The 14,765-nt window shown below is 40.0% G+C and overlaps 1 protein-coding gene across 4 annotated transcripts in view; it reads right to left on the bottom strand.

Moving 5' to 3' along the window:
* Nucleotides 1-14,765, bottom strand: part of USP6NL (USP6 N-terminal like) — a 181,336-nt gene that overhangs the window by 26,364 nt on the left and 140,207 nt on the right. For all 4 annotated transcript variants that reach the window (XM_032593820.1, XM_032593821.1, XM_032593822.1 and 1 more), the window contains 7 exons: nt 14,242-14,351; nt 11,786-11,834; nt 10,141-10,261; nt 6,905-6,999; nt 5,948-6,013; nt 5,754-5,853; nt 2,662-2,814 (listed from right to left, as the gene is read on the bottom strand). In XM_032593820.1, the coding sequence (XP_032449711.1) occupies nt 2,662-2,814; nt 5,754-5,853; nt 5,948-6,013; nt 6,905-6,999; nt 10,141-10,261; nt 11,786-11,834; nt 14,242-14,351 (694 nt within the window). The remainder of the gene's footprint in view (nt 1-2,661; nt 2,815-5,753; nt 5,854-5,947; nt 6,014-6,904; nt 7,000-10,140; nt 10,262-11,785; nt 11,835-14,241; nt 14,352-14,765) is intronic.

Consider the following 14,765-nt stretch of genomic DNA (forward strand, 5'->3'; position numbering starts at 1 on the left):
TTCTTGATGGAGAAAGTGGGGAGCCACCTCACCACGTTCTACTTCAAGTGCCAGTAGGATCAGAGCGAACGTTAGCTAGTGTTTCTGGGATTATTTCTCTCTCCCTTTCCCTTTCTCTGCATCTCCCCCTCCATCCACATTCTACCATTTCCCAGTAAAAAGATCTTACAAACTACAGCTACTAATTTTATTCCTGTGTACAATGCAGACGAGTACTTTTTCAGAGTTATTTTTAGGGATTAAATGACATAATGAGTGTAGTATGTGGCACATACTAAACACTCAGTAAATGATACCCGCTAGTTAGATGCTTAGTCATCCTCTTCTATAATATTTTATTCTCATGGTTAAATAGTTCTACTATGTATTTTTTCTTTCTGTATGTCTTTTACTAAAACTTGTCTTAACTCTTTTTAAAAGAATGCAAGATATTTTATTGTAAAAAATTTTTTGATGTTTATTTTTGAGAGAGAGAGAGAGAGAGAGAGAGAGCGCGGGCGGGCATGAGCAGGGGCGGGGCAGAGACAGAGAAGGAGACATAGAATCTGAAGCAGGCTCCAGGCTCCAAGCTGTCAGCTCAGGGCCCGACAAGGGCTCATACCCATGAACCGCAAGATCATGACCTGGGCCCAAGTTGGACGCTTAACCGACTGAACCACCCAGGCACCCCTAATGCAAGATATTTTAAAATCAATGTTAGGGGCTCCTGGGTGGCTCAGTCGGTTAAGCGTCTGACTCTTGGACCTGGTTCAGGTCATGATCTCACAATTAACGAGTTGTGAGCTGATCTCTGTGCTGATAGCGCAGAGCCTGCTTGGGATTCTCTCTCTTCCTCTCCCTCCCTCTCTCTCTCTCTCTCTCTCTCTCTCTCTGCCCCTCTCCTGCTCACTCTCTCACTCTCAAAATAAATAAACATTAAAAAACTAACAAAATAAAATAAATGTTAAAGTGGCAAGAATACAGTTAGTCATTGCCGTTCCAGGTAAAGAATTAGTGGGGAATGGACATTATTGCACTGAACACAAGGTAACCTCACTTAGCAAAGGTGATCGTTTCACAAGGCTGCTGACCACAATCAATCATTGCTGTGACGTTTTGTTTTCTAGAGAATCTGGATGACCCAGAACGAACCTTGGAGAAATGCTGACAGGACCCCTCAAAATTAAGTAACTAAAAGCAGAGCATCTTGGTTTTCACCAAATGGAGAAAGATGCGCCTTCCATGAATGTACGTCTGCCTGATCCGCACAGACATATCCAGAAGACGCCAAAATATGTGCCCCAGAGACTGGGAAATGTTCCATCGGACTCTACCTGAGGGCATAACCCCTGACCCCAATTAACTCCTCAACCTCTCACACAGGCTCTTCGGCTTCCCTCCTCCCTTACCACACCCTCCAGTGCAACAAAGGCAAGAAAGGAAACGGGCGAAAAATGCCTTTTTCTCAGCAAATCATTCGCTGTAAGTAATAACTCTGAGTTACTCTTGCTGCCATCCTATTTCCACATTCTCTTTTCTCTTGCCTCCCATCCTATCCTTCCTTTGATCTCTCCCCAATTATCCTATTTATTTACACTCCATTTGTTATCAGTTATATAAATTCTGTCTCTCCTGTGTGCACCTTGACACAAGGACCACGTCTTTCTCTTCAGTTGTTGGGTCTCTGCCCCAGCACCGGGCAGATAATCTAATAGGAGGTGCTGAAAGCTGTACTGAAATAAGCAAATAAGGGGAGCCTGGGTGGCTCGGTCGGTTGTGCATCTGACTTTGGCTCAGGTCATAATCTCATGGCATGGGTTTGAGCCCTGCATTGGGCTCTGTGCCGACAGCTTGGAGCCTGGAGCCTGCTTCGGATTCTGTGTCTACCTCTCCCTCCCCCTCTGCCCCTCCCCCACTTGTGCTCAGTCTCTCTCACTCTCAAAAATAAATAAATAAAGGGGCATTTCAGTCGGCGAAGCGTCTGACTCTTGATTTCGGCTCAGGTCATGATCTCACTGTTCCTGAGTCTGAGCCCCGCATGGGACTCTGCACTGACAGGGCCGAGTCTGCTTGGGATTCTGCCTCCCCCTCTCTCTGTCCCTCCCCTGCTTGCTGTCTCTCTCTCTGTCAAAATAAATAAAAATAAACTTTTAAAAAAATTAAAAAAGAAAGAAGCAAATAAAATATATTATCCACACAGCGATGCACTGCAAGGAATCCTGGGATCAGCAGTCAGAAAACGTGGACTCCAGAGTCAACGATGCCATCTGCTGGTTCTGTAGCTCTGTACAGAAGCATTTCAGTTCCAATTTCCTCTTCTACAACATGGATCTTTTACTTTCTCTGCTATTACTTATGGTTTTACAACATGACGTGATGAAAGTAAAGGTCATTGTTTATGTTCAGTTAAAGCACCACGATTACTACTCTTGATCAGTATTATTTGCCACCCAAACCTTCTGAATTTGACTAGGGACAGCACAGTTATTTTATTAGGAGGGGCGGATTTCATTAATGCGTTTATTTGCTTTTTCTTAAAATAAGCATAATGCCATAAGCAGCTTGCCATCCACAAGTACGCATAATGCTTATGTTCGGAAACAGAAACGGCTTGTGTTCATTGCGCCGTGTTTCCCAACTTTAATTATGATTTAGATATAAAGTGTTTTGAGTATTTCTTACCAGGTTCTGGGAGGTCTAATTTTGCGCGCTTCAGTTCTACCATAGAAATCTGAAGTTGCTCTATTACAAAGTCATCTTCAAAGAAAAAATCCTTTGCCAGGGTCTCCTGAAGAAATTCTACAAGTTCTTCCATGGACAGTTTCATTAGGTGTTCTAAGAAAGAATGAGAGAAACACGAATGCTGCATCAACAGCTGTTTCAGGTTGAGAAGATAATGCATTCTATTCTGGGGTTGTAGTTTTCAAAAAGGGCACAGCATACAGCTTATACATAGCGTTGTAAGAATCACTGAAACTCTGTAAGATAAAAATATTTTCTGGGGCACCTGGGTGGCTCAGTAAGTTAAGCATTTGGCTCCTGATTTTGGCTCAGGTAATGATCTCATGGTTCATGAGATCAAGCCCTGCATCTGGCTCTGTGCTGACAGTGCAGTACCTGTTTGGGATTCTCTCTCTCCCTCCCTCTGTCCCTCCCCTTACTCACAGGCTCCCACACATGCTCTCTTTCTCTATAAACAAACAAACAAACAAACAAACAAACAAACAAACATTTTTCTTTTTCTGACATTAAAGCAGTCACAGAGAAAAAAGCAGGTACTCTGGGGAGACAGCAGAAGGTAAATTCTGCCAAATAGCTTTTCGTTGGTTTATTTAAGGCTACCCATACCTTAGACGTTAATATTAACCCAGAGCAAGTACTTGTTAGAGACACAGGCCAACTAGGATGCCACGAGGGCTTTCTGTTTTATTGTTATGGAGCTCTACCTACCATACACAAACCCATTTCAAGTCTCTATTTTTACTATATCAGAATTTCCAAAAAATCTAGATGATTACTCTTATTTGTATTTCTACGGTAAGAAACCAGTTTTGTTAAAAAAAATTCAAATTTCAGATACAAAGTAGAAAGCAAAAATCAGCTAGGATCCCAAGAGCCACTGCCCTACAAGCAGATGTGTATACACATGTATCAATTTAAAAAACTGATTATACTTTTGAGTCCATTGGATATAAGTACTATATAATTAGTGTTCTAACACTGGACAGTTAGGTTATTACATTTTTTTTTTACTATTTAAAACCACTGTGTGATAAACCTCCCATAATCCCATAACAATGTCTCTAAATATTATTAAGGAAATCAAGAAAAAAACAAGAACAAAATCTCAGGGGAGCTGTCACTGAATTCAGGTGCCCAGACACAGTTTTTGAAGTTTTCTGGTGAAGCAACTTCACATGAATCCTGGAGCTTCTGTCTTCCTAACTAATAAAAAACTATAAAGCAGCAGACACGTTTTTTCCAATAGCTTATTTAGCCCAATGATAGGATAGGATATAAAGTAATTATTATGCTTCCAGTTTACTTGCCAAGGGTGAAGACACTTCTCACTTGCCAAAATGAAGCAAGAGTCAAATAAATAAGAGGCGCCTGGGTGGCTCAGTCGGTTAAGTGTCTGACATCGGCTCAGGTCATGATTTCACAGTTCGTGAATTCAAGCCCCGCGTCGGGCTCTACACTGACAGCGTGGAGCCTGGAGCCTGGAGCCTGCTTCGGATTCTCTATCTCCTTTTCTCTTTCTACCCCTCACCTGCTTGTGCTCTCTCTCTCTCTCTCTCTCTCAAAAACACACACACATTTTTAAAAAAAAAAAGTCATACAAATAAAACATAATTTAAGGTGTGAACAGAGCTATGGAGAAATATAACATCATGTTTCTATTTTCTTGCTGTTTAATGAACATTAAACTAATACATATAAATTTTAATAAAAAGTATACTTTTGTTCCACATCTTAGTTCATGATCCAGAGAGAGAGAAAGGACACAGAGAGGAGAGGAGGGGAGGGAATGAGATGGGGAGGGGGTGGATGGGGTAGGAGAGACTGATTTCCTGTGGCTTTCTGACAGACCCTGAGTCTCGGGACACAGTTATCTCAGTGCAGCAGTGTGTGAGCTGGAGGAGTGAGGACTGGGTTTAAGGGAAAGGAACCACAGCACTTCTGAATCCCTATCTTTCAGAGTAAACAATACAAACTTGATTTCATTGGGACTTCTCATTTGTATCTAAACTTTGGATAATCCGAAGTCATGTTTTTCAAGTAAGCAATCAAACAATTTTATATTAAAATACTAACATGTACTTAGAACAATGCCAAGCACAACAGGGGGAAAAAAACTTACAAAACGTGACCCCAAGTACTCAATTAGCTTATAGTTTAGGTGGGAGGCTGAACAGATGAATCTTTCAAAAATAACCTAAGAGGGTAGAAGGACCAAAACAGGTGAAACCATGTATGTTTAGGACCTAGGCTTGAGGCACTCTAGGAAGTTCTAAAGCTTCCAGTGACTCTCTTCTCTGCAGTTACAAGAGAAGTTACTACGAGGAGTTATAACTATAAAGGTTGAACAGAGGCTTAAAGATGAATAAGGTTCTTTATATCCATGAAGAAAACTCTCATTTCTCGATTTCTAAAGTAAGGCATAGCATGCCAAATTTATACAGCCCTTGAAATACTGCAACTGAAGACTTTTTAAAGCCTTGTTGCATGTGTGCAACTAGAGACAGTGACTGTACTTGCCCCAGAGACAATGCGGTCAAGCAGAGAGATAAGCAGAAGGTTCCCCATCTTTGGTCTACAGCTTAGAGTTGGAGGCTTTTTTCCTGGATGAAAGAAACAATGATGGAAAATGTCCTCTCTCTAGACCTTTGAACTAAGGGCCTGGTTTCTTTGGTCTCTCTCGTCTCTGATTACAAACCTGAGATTCAGACTGATGAAAGGAATAAGGAAACAAAACTTGGTGGGAATAATATTAATAGTGAAATCGGGACACTGTGTTCCACTGCTTCAGTGTGAAAATGAAACTGAAACAGAAAAACAAATCAAAGACCTTTGTAATGTAATCAGCTTCTAGTCATGTGACAGAACCAAGGAAAGCCAATTACCAACCAAACATGACTTCTTCATGAACTTTCAAGAAATGTTTTAATCCACCACAAAAAGAAAAGGAATTTGAAACTGGGTGGGGAATGAGAAATCAGAGTTAAATCAAGCCTTGATTTTCGTGAAATCCTTATACTTAAACATTTTCTTACTTTTGTGTAATTTTAAGATTGTATAAGACATAGCGGTAAGAACTCGTTCTCCTTCAAAGATGTAGATATCCCATATTCTGAGGTTTAGTGTAAAGGGAGTCTATAATTAAAAACAAAACAGAGATAAGATTAACAGCTCACCCCTCATCTGGTATTTATAATTTTACGACTGGGTTTTGTAAACAAATACTCACACGATCAAGGAAACATTGAAAAAACCATTTCATTGTGTAAAAACTTGTGTAGATTTCTTGAGAATCCTGAAAAAAACAAAGACTTCAAATTTCTGGATTGCAGCAAATGAAATATGACAATCTAATACTAAAAGTCAGGAAGGTTGTTGGGAGGTAGCTGTCAAAACTAAACATAAAACCGTTTCATTCCAAATCTTTTTCATGCTAGAGTATTTCTAGTTTTTTTCTCTTCGTGCTTCCTCTCTTTCTCCCTCAATTTCACTTTTGGAAATCACCTTAAGAATAAATCCTTCGCATACAGGATTGTAATACATTTTGATTCTCTAGAACACATTTTACCGTGAACTATCTCTGCTTCACTAACTCATCGTGTTTTATAGTAGAGTATATATATGGTTCACTAAGGATGTCTGTATGAGCCTTAAAGTACTTTTGCTGCCATAAAAAAGCCTCCAAAGTTACAGAGAAATCATATATCTTTAAAAACTATATTATTTGTATATATCATCTGCAAAGAAGTGGTTTGATTCTATGAGTTAGGGCTGTGATGGTTCATCAGTACTCGATTTCACAAATATTGGGCGTTTGGGTGGCTCAAGTCAGTTGAGTGTCTGACTTTGGCTCAGGTCATGATCTCGCAGCTCGTGAGTTCAAGGCCCGTGTCGGGCTCTGTGCTGAAAGCTTGGAGCCTGGAGCCTGCTTCAGATTCTGGGTCTCCCTCTCTTTCTGCCCCTCCCCTACTCACACTCTGTCTCTCTCTCCTTCAAAAATAAACATAAACAACAATTAAATTTCACAAATCTCGTGCTCTTCAAACACCTGGCAATGACAAGTGCATAGGAAAGGAACTGGACAACACTGCAAATCAATCAAGTAATTGGGACCAAAGGCTGCACTCAATTCCTCTAGCTTCATTCCTGGTATAAGTGGGTGTAAGTCAAACTCATATCTACCTACCAAGTGTTGCTTAAGCTTGGACAGAAATTTATTCAGTATTTTTTCATGATGTTCTTGAAATCTCAAGAGTTTAGGAAAACCTTGAACAAAAAAGCCTAGAATACAAACATAAAAACAGTTTTTCATAAACAGTAACAACAAAAACCCCTCTTTTAAAATACAACACATTGTTTTCATTTTTAACTGTCAGCAACAACAAAAACCCAGGAGTTAGTGAGATATTTGTCCTCCCCACCAAGGAAATAATCGTGTATGAGCTCTGGGTAATGAAACTTGTGGTCTAGTAGTTGTTTGCCAGAGATCTCTTATAACCTTGTAAAAATATAAAAGAGGACAATATTTCTGAATTAAAAGGGAAACTTAGAAATTAAGAAAAGATGAAAAATGAACTGAAGCCATTTATCAGGATTATCTGTTCTCTTGAAGTATCTTAAAGCATATCTTAAATGTGCAAATTTTTTAAAATTTCTTTTTTTTAAATTTTACGTAAAATCAAGTTAGTTAACATATGGTGTAACAACGGTTTCAGGAGTAGAATTTAGTGATTCATCACTTACATACAACACCCAGTGCTCATCCCAACAAGGGCCCTCATTACAGCCCCTCACCCACATAGCCCATCAACCACCCGATACCCCTCGAGGAACCCTTAGTTTGCTCTCTGGATTTAAGAGTCCCTTGTGGTTTAAATGTACAAATTTTTTATAGGTTATTCTAGTCTTAAGGACTTACCATTTTATTTTACTGTCAATATCCTACATAACAAACATTACTTTTTTCAGTCTTACTCTAACAACTTCATTAATATTGTGCTTCCAAAGTTTTTATCACTTTTAATCCTTTCTGTAAGCGATATTTGACATCATCTAAGACATTCTGGCACTATATGATCAACATTCTATCTAACGTTGTAGTTTATCCCATCTGATTACACAATATAATCTGTAAGATTTCTAGGAAGTAACAAATCGTAAATGGTGAATTAGTACTGATTTTGTGTATTTATCTCATGGAACCCTACATGTATGTTTATTTATAAGTTTCCTTTCAGATATTCTACACAATGCATTAGAAAGGAAGTATCCTTAACAGATGCATCATTTCTCCCATTAGTTATTTCCAGTCTGGGCTTTCTGTAACTTTGAAGGATGTTAATAGCTGTGCTCTGTTTTTAAAAAAGAATCCAGAGGAAGGACCTTGTGTTATAGGAACCCTTGTTGCATATTCATGATACATAAGAGCTTCCTAATGCTACTAACATGTTTTATAAACTAAAGAAACTTTGTTTAGCTCTCTCTGCCAGACTTAGTTGATCGTAGAGTCCACCTTTTTTTTTCCCCCACAGAACATCTGTTTCCAAAAATTAAAACTGTGTTTCTCCAAGAACGCAAGAGACATGCTTTTGGGAAACACTGCTTTATAATCTTTGGGGAAGGCCTATTTGTTAACTAATTTTCAGTTTTCTAAGGTATTTGTAAAAATTTCCAGAGATAGAGATTCTATGCCTCCCATAGTAACATTTTCCAGGGAAATTAGGTCATAAAAAAAAAAAAAATCTATATCTGTGCCACTTTCCTGGTCAATTTGATAAGAATGGGAATTGGAAGAATTTCAAGAAAAGGTCTCATTTTGAAAAAGGCAATGCCCCTCAGTAATAAACACTAGCTCAAGGATGCTAAGATAGCTAACATTTCTTCACTTGTTAGTGATATCCCGGACTTGGTGTTTTAAAATCTCATTTTCTTCAGCCCTCACTTTATTCTATACATTTCTAAGTGACATCACTATCATACAGGATTTGCAAAGAACCGAGGCAACCTTTAGTTATAAAATTCCATCTGCAGACCTAGAAGCAAATATCTCTAAGTATAAACTTACCCACGATAATGACCTAAGCTGCACAATAAATGCAAACGTTAGGATAGTAAGAATGTTACTTTACAGATTAGACTGGTGACAACTGCTGAAAGTAAGCTATCGGGTATGTTTGAAAGAAAGGACTTCCCTGAACTTGGGCAATCTTCCACGTGATTACATACTCCTGAGTATGCCTCTGCACATGCCTCTGCACTTCAGCACAGAGGAGCAACGCCAGTCAAAATAAAGATGGATAAGGGACAGTCGTTTTTCTTCAAGATGCCTTTTCAAATGACTGTGTGTTGGATGGCAGTTCAAAATGCTGTATCTTACCTCTTACTTTTGGAGTCTACTGATGGGATACAAAGGGTCCAGAAACAGTTATCAGCGGTAGAAGTAGTAATAGTAGTAGTCATTAAAAAAAAAAAAAAAAAAGATTCCCTAGGAAAACTGAGGGAGATGACCACATGCACATGCACACGGGCGCGCGCGCACACACACACACACACACACACACACACCACAAAATACCTCCATAGAAACCACATGGTAAGAACGTGAGATTTAATAAGCTATAGTCATAATTCTGAAAATGTTAAAATATCACTTTCAACATGTGGCAGGTTCCTCACCACATCAAGCTTACTCACAAATGGAACTTAGATGATCCATTTCTTAGAGGGATTCATGTCAAAAATGTTTTTAATTTGGTATTATCATGGATGGCACTGGGAACATAATTTTGCATTATATGGGCAAATGGCACTTTTACTTCCAAGAGAAGTTGCAATACAAACTCTCCAAAATCTCTTGTATATGCTTGGCAGATTTAGGAAAAAGGTTATTAAAAACAATCTTCTAACCTGAGAACCAAAAACTCATGCAAGTTTTGAGATATTAAATAACAAAGTACCCGCAGCATGTCATCAGCAGCCTTTTATTGTAAAATGGAATCAATTTTATGGCTACAAGAAGCAAAGCACACATCTCACTGAAATGAGAACTGCATGACAGTCTGAAAGTTCTGGTCAAAAGGCATCTTTTATTTCTCCCGGTAACACAGCTCTTCCTAAATTCCTCCAAACCTAAATTAGCTTCTTCTGACTGGGGGCAAGTGAGGAGAGAATTTCAGAATGCCAACAGTATACCTTGAGGCAAACACAACAGAGATAAACGTGAACAGAAATGTTTAGCAAAGTTCAATAAAGAAGGAGGAAATAAGAAATGACTCACAAACACTAATTAACTGAACAAACTCCCAGACATTAATTTTTTGTCCTTAACCCTAACAAGCATCTCCCAAAGTTTGACTTTGTTTTAATTTACCTTTTTCTCCCTTCCCTGTTTATTGTTTTGTGTAAACTCTGGGGTTTTCTTACCATGCATGGCATGTTTGGGGCCTGAGAATAGTTTGACCAGGGCCCAGAAGGCATCTTCTTCATTCATATACATAAGGAGCAAAGCTGTGATCTGGCTCATCCCCTGACAGTATCCAACTTCCTGAAGACAAATGAGAACAAAGAAACTGGGGGTTTTAAGATCAAATCACATGGATATACACATATAAAAAACTGCCCTACAAAATAATCAGAAAATGCTTAAACACATTAAAGAATGGGCAATTCTACAGATAAAGACTACAATTTTTACAACACTGAACTATATGCTATAAAAGAATAAATTTGTATTCAAGAATGAATGTAGAAGTGTGGACAAAGTCTAAAGCTGCATGTATTTTTATTATCTCCTATTCAATACCATTATACCTTCTGTAAAGAGTGCTAGGTTTATTTTTCCTTTGTATGTATGATTCTCAGTTCAATACTCCCCCTCTTTGTTCAAATGCTGGCAAATTTCTCTCCTCCTACAGTTTCCACGTTGCTGTCTCTTTTCCTCTGGATTTCCAGGCCTTTATATAGACACATTTTGGGATACCCAACCAGTCTCTGTCCCTTCTCTGAGAATTGCCTACTCTCCCCATACTCCCTGCTTACGATGGGGCCTTAGGGCTTCATGTTTGTGCCACATGAACCAAAGCTGCTGGAGTAGAAGAGGTCACCTGACCCCAGGGGAACAGTTAATCGGCTGCACTGACTAATCCCATACTCTCTCCAGGAGATCTGTAATCAGATGGTGGAATGCAATTTCAAAGAATGGTCATGTCGACCATTCTGTGGGTGCTATTTTAGCCATGGGAAAAGTGAAAAGTAGGCAAAGAAAGGAATCTGGACAGAGATAGTGGGACAAACAGTTTACAGAGATAATCAGAGTTACCACATGGCCTCAGAGTGGAAAAGACAGAGTATAGCTCTCTTTCTCAGTGAAGTCTTCTCACTCTCACTGTCCAGCTCCAAATTCCATGAGGCCCAACCATTGCTTCATTTCTATGAAATGGCCTTTAATAAACTCTTTAACTTGTCCTAGCTTGAACTTTCTCATAACTGAAATGCTTTACTATAATAGAAATCACACACCCAAGGTTCAAGGTTGTCCTCCTTAGAACCCAGTCAACAAGCATTTATTTAACATCCACATTAGGTTCAACACTAATTTATCTTTCCCCAAATTATTATGTTCCCCTGAGTTATAAGTACGTTAAGAACAACATGTTCCATTACCAACAAGTTTACTTTTAGCCTGCTCCTGGGCTTGGCAAGTAGGTCCATACCCTGAAAGGCAACCTCGGTCCCAGTGGTGGTGAGGAATGTTCAAGGGTCAAGCAAAAATTAATCTGCCCACTGACTCCCTAAACTTCTAGCCCTGCTCATTCTCAGCGCTACTGTGTAAAATAAAAACAAGACAAACAACATCACAAAACAACAAAACAATCCAGAGAAAGAGGGGAAAACGAGAGATTCACTGGCATGCGGTGGTTTTTCCCACTTCAAAGTGGCTCTGTTCTAAGACCCCAGGGTCACCAGAGGAGCCTTGAAAAGACCCACAGAGGCAGGGAGAGCCCCAAGAGTTCTTCCAGTTCCTCAGAATACAACCCAAAGAGCTGTGGGTGGGTGTGCTCCAACTCACCGTGTTATAAATAGAATATGCAGCAAGAACATGGAATAGGGATTGTTGCCTAGAGAAAAGAGAATTTATATTAAACACAATTTACTTGTTTCACCTATTTTTAAAAACACAAACTTAAATAAACAGTTTGCCTCAAAACAGATAATCCAGACAAAATCACTGTTGTAATAAAGAAATGACCCCCAGCTCAAACGTGAACGATAATCTATACGGTCTAAATTCAAGGTTAGATGACATTCGTTCTGATAAAATTTACACCAAAAAACACAAAGGGCTTCACAACCTCTCAAACTCGCTGCCATCCTTCACTGAACTATTCTCACTACAAAATCAACCACATGGGGGGCGCCTGGGTGGCGCAGTCGGTTAAGCGTCCGACTTCAGCCAGGTCACGATCTCGCGGTCCGTGAGTTCGAGCCCCGCGTCGGGCTCTGGGCTGATAGCTCGGAGCCTGGAGCCTGTTTCCGATTCTGTGTCTCCCTCTCTCTCTGCCCCTCCCCCATTCATGCTCTGTCTCTCTCTGTCCCAAAAATAAATAAACGTTGAAAAAAAAAAAAAAATTCAAAATCGACCACATGGGAGCAGCCAGCTTCACAGAACTATGGAGGCCTGGCGAAGCCTATTACAGTGCCAGCTCAGTACGATACCGTGCAGGGCTGGGGCCACGTGCCGTGGGAAGCTGCATGTGCTCTCGATAAGCCCCCACGACATGGCGCTATCTGTCCCACAGCCAGGAACTGGGTTCCAAGATTCAAGCGGCAGAAATGGGGACGGCTCAACCCACTATGATCCCTAGGAGTCCACTAGCAAAACGTTTGCTTCCCATCCCATCAGCCTTAAGCGCTGCTGGTCTAGGAGCAATCCCACTGAACTGGTAGTTGAGATTGCCACCCAGCCACTTTGGGCTCCTCAAGCCTCTGAATCACCAGGCGAAGGAGGCTGACTGTACTGGTTGGAGGGGTTGATCCTGGCTACTAAGGAGAAACTGAGTTGCTACTACATAATGGATGCGAGGAAGACTATGTCCAGAACACAGGAGAATACTTAGGGGGTCTCTTAGTATAACCAAACCTTGCGACTGAAGTCAATGGAAAAATACAGCAATCTAATTCAGGCAGGACTGCTAATGGTCCCGAATTAAAATTTAGGTCATCCCACCAGGTAGAGAACCACTACCAGCTGAGGTACTTGCAGAGGACAAAGGGAATATGAAATGTGTAGTGGAACCCAGCCACCACCACGTGCCCAGCCACAGAAATGACCGTTATCACTGTTCTGAGCATTTCTTATTTTGGCGTGTGTGTGTGTGTGTGTGTGTGTGTGTGTGTATACATAAATATATATATTTTAAAAATATTTTTGTCTTCCTCCTTCCTTTTCCCTTTTCATCTAATGTATTAGCTATATTAGATATATTAATAATAATTAACTTTATATCGCAGTATTTAGGTTTCAGAATATCAAAGCAAAAGAGTAACCATCACCAAAGACTTTGCATCCTCTTGCGGGGTAAGGACTAGCATAGTTTCAGTCCTAGGCAAAATCGCGTTAGGCAAAAGTATGGCCTTGTATTTATCTGTATTCGGAAACTGAGTCGACAAGGATACACGGTCACAGTCAGGTTTATGTGTCACCTTGGTTAGGCTACAACTCCCAGTTATTCAAAAGCTAACCTAGGTGTTACTGAAAGAAGGTATATTTGGTAGATGCGATTACAATCTATAATCTGCTGACTTTAAGTAGGGGCAATTGTCCTAGATAGTCTGGCTGGGCCTGATTCAATCGGTTGAAAGGTTTTAAGAGAGATGTGAGGCTTCCCTGGAGCAGCTCTTTCTGTGGAAAGCAGCCCGGCTTGTGCTCACGAGTGCCAGCCTGTCCTTTCTGATGGCCTGCCTCCCCATCAGGGGACGTGCCTCGCCAGCCCCCGCTAGTGTATAAACCAACTCCTCTCAATAAATCTCTGAATACACACCTCTCACCGGGTTTCTGTTTCTTTTGTTGAACTCTACCTGATCCTGAGGTCATCAAAACTATCCCTCTCATTCGTAAACGGTAGTACTCATTCATTCATCCATTCCTCTTTTTTTGTTTCAGCTATGCTTTGGGGTCAAATTTATAGGGATCTATTTGTCACTGACATGGTTCTCAAAAAGTAACACAATCTCAAATTTCTTTACTAAGATTGTAATAAAAGTAGCTACTGTATTTTTAACCATTCTTGGATCATAAAATGATTCCTTACCAACTGTATGGCATCTACTATGTCAAAGGTTAAAAAATTTCAGTTAACCTAGATCCTAAGTTTCATACAACACAGACCAAATGAGCTTAAACTTTTAGGACATACATCAAAATTATAGTTCATATAAGACATTCTACTTACTCATGTTTTAAGTTAATGAAGACTTTAATAAACACTACTTATAAATGCCATTTATATTTCAAACTTTACTTACTTAACACCATATCGGTCTCTAAACATAATATGGTCCCTAAATGTGCGGTTGACGTCAAGGTCTATTTGTCTGATGTCAGGTGAACAGCCCCGTGCTCTGTGCTTTAATTTCTGAAGAGAAAAAAGAGGGGAAGAAAGCATGTTTTTATGGAAATCAGTCGTTGAAAATAATTCTCATTAAAATAATAAATCAAAACATAATTCTCATTTAAAAGCTGTTTTCATTTAGGAAGACCACGCCCATGGCTCACCAACGAATATGACAAGGCACACCATGAAGAGCGTCCCTCCCACCCATCCCCCCCACCCTCTCCCGACTCGGGTCTCCCTCACACCCATCCTCTCCTCTTCCCACCACCTTCTCTCATTCATCTTAACCATACAGATTTTAATTTTGAAGGAAGAACTTCTCCGAGTTTGCACTGCTCAGACTACGTAAAAGCACTTCACAGCTGGGCCACGCAGTCCATTATGAGTTCTTGTTGCTTTCCGGCACAGTGTTTTTGTTTTCCTTCAAGCTAATCA

Source organism: Lynx canadensis, chromosome B4, assembly GCF_007474595.2.
Source record: "Lynx canadensis isolate LIC74 chromosome B4, mLynCan4.pri.v2, whole genome shotgun sequence".
Lineage (NCBI taxonomy): Eukaryota > Metazoa > Chordata > Mammalia > Carnivora > Felidae > Lynx > Lynx canadensis.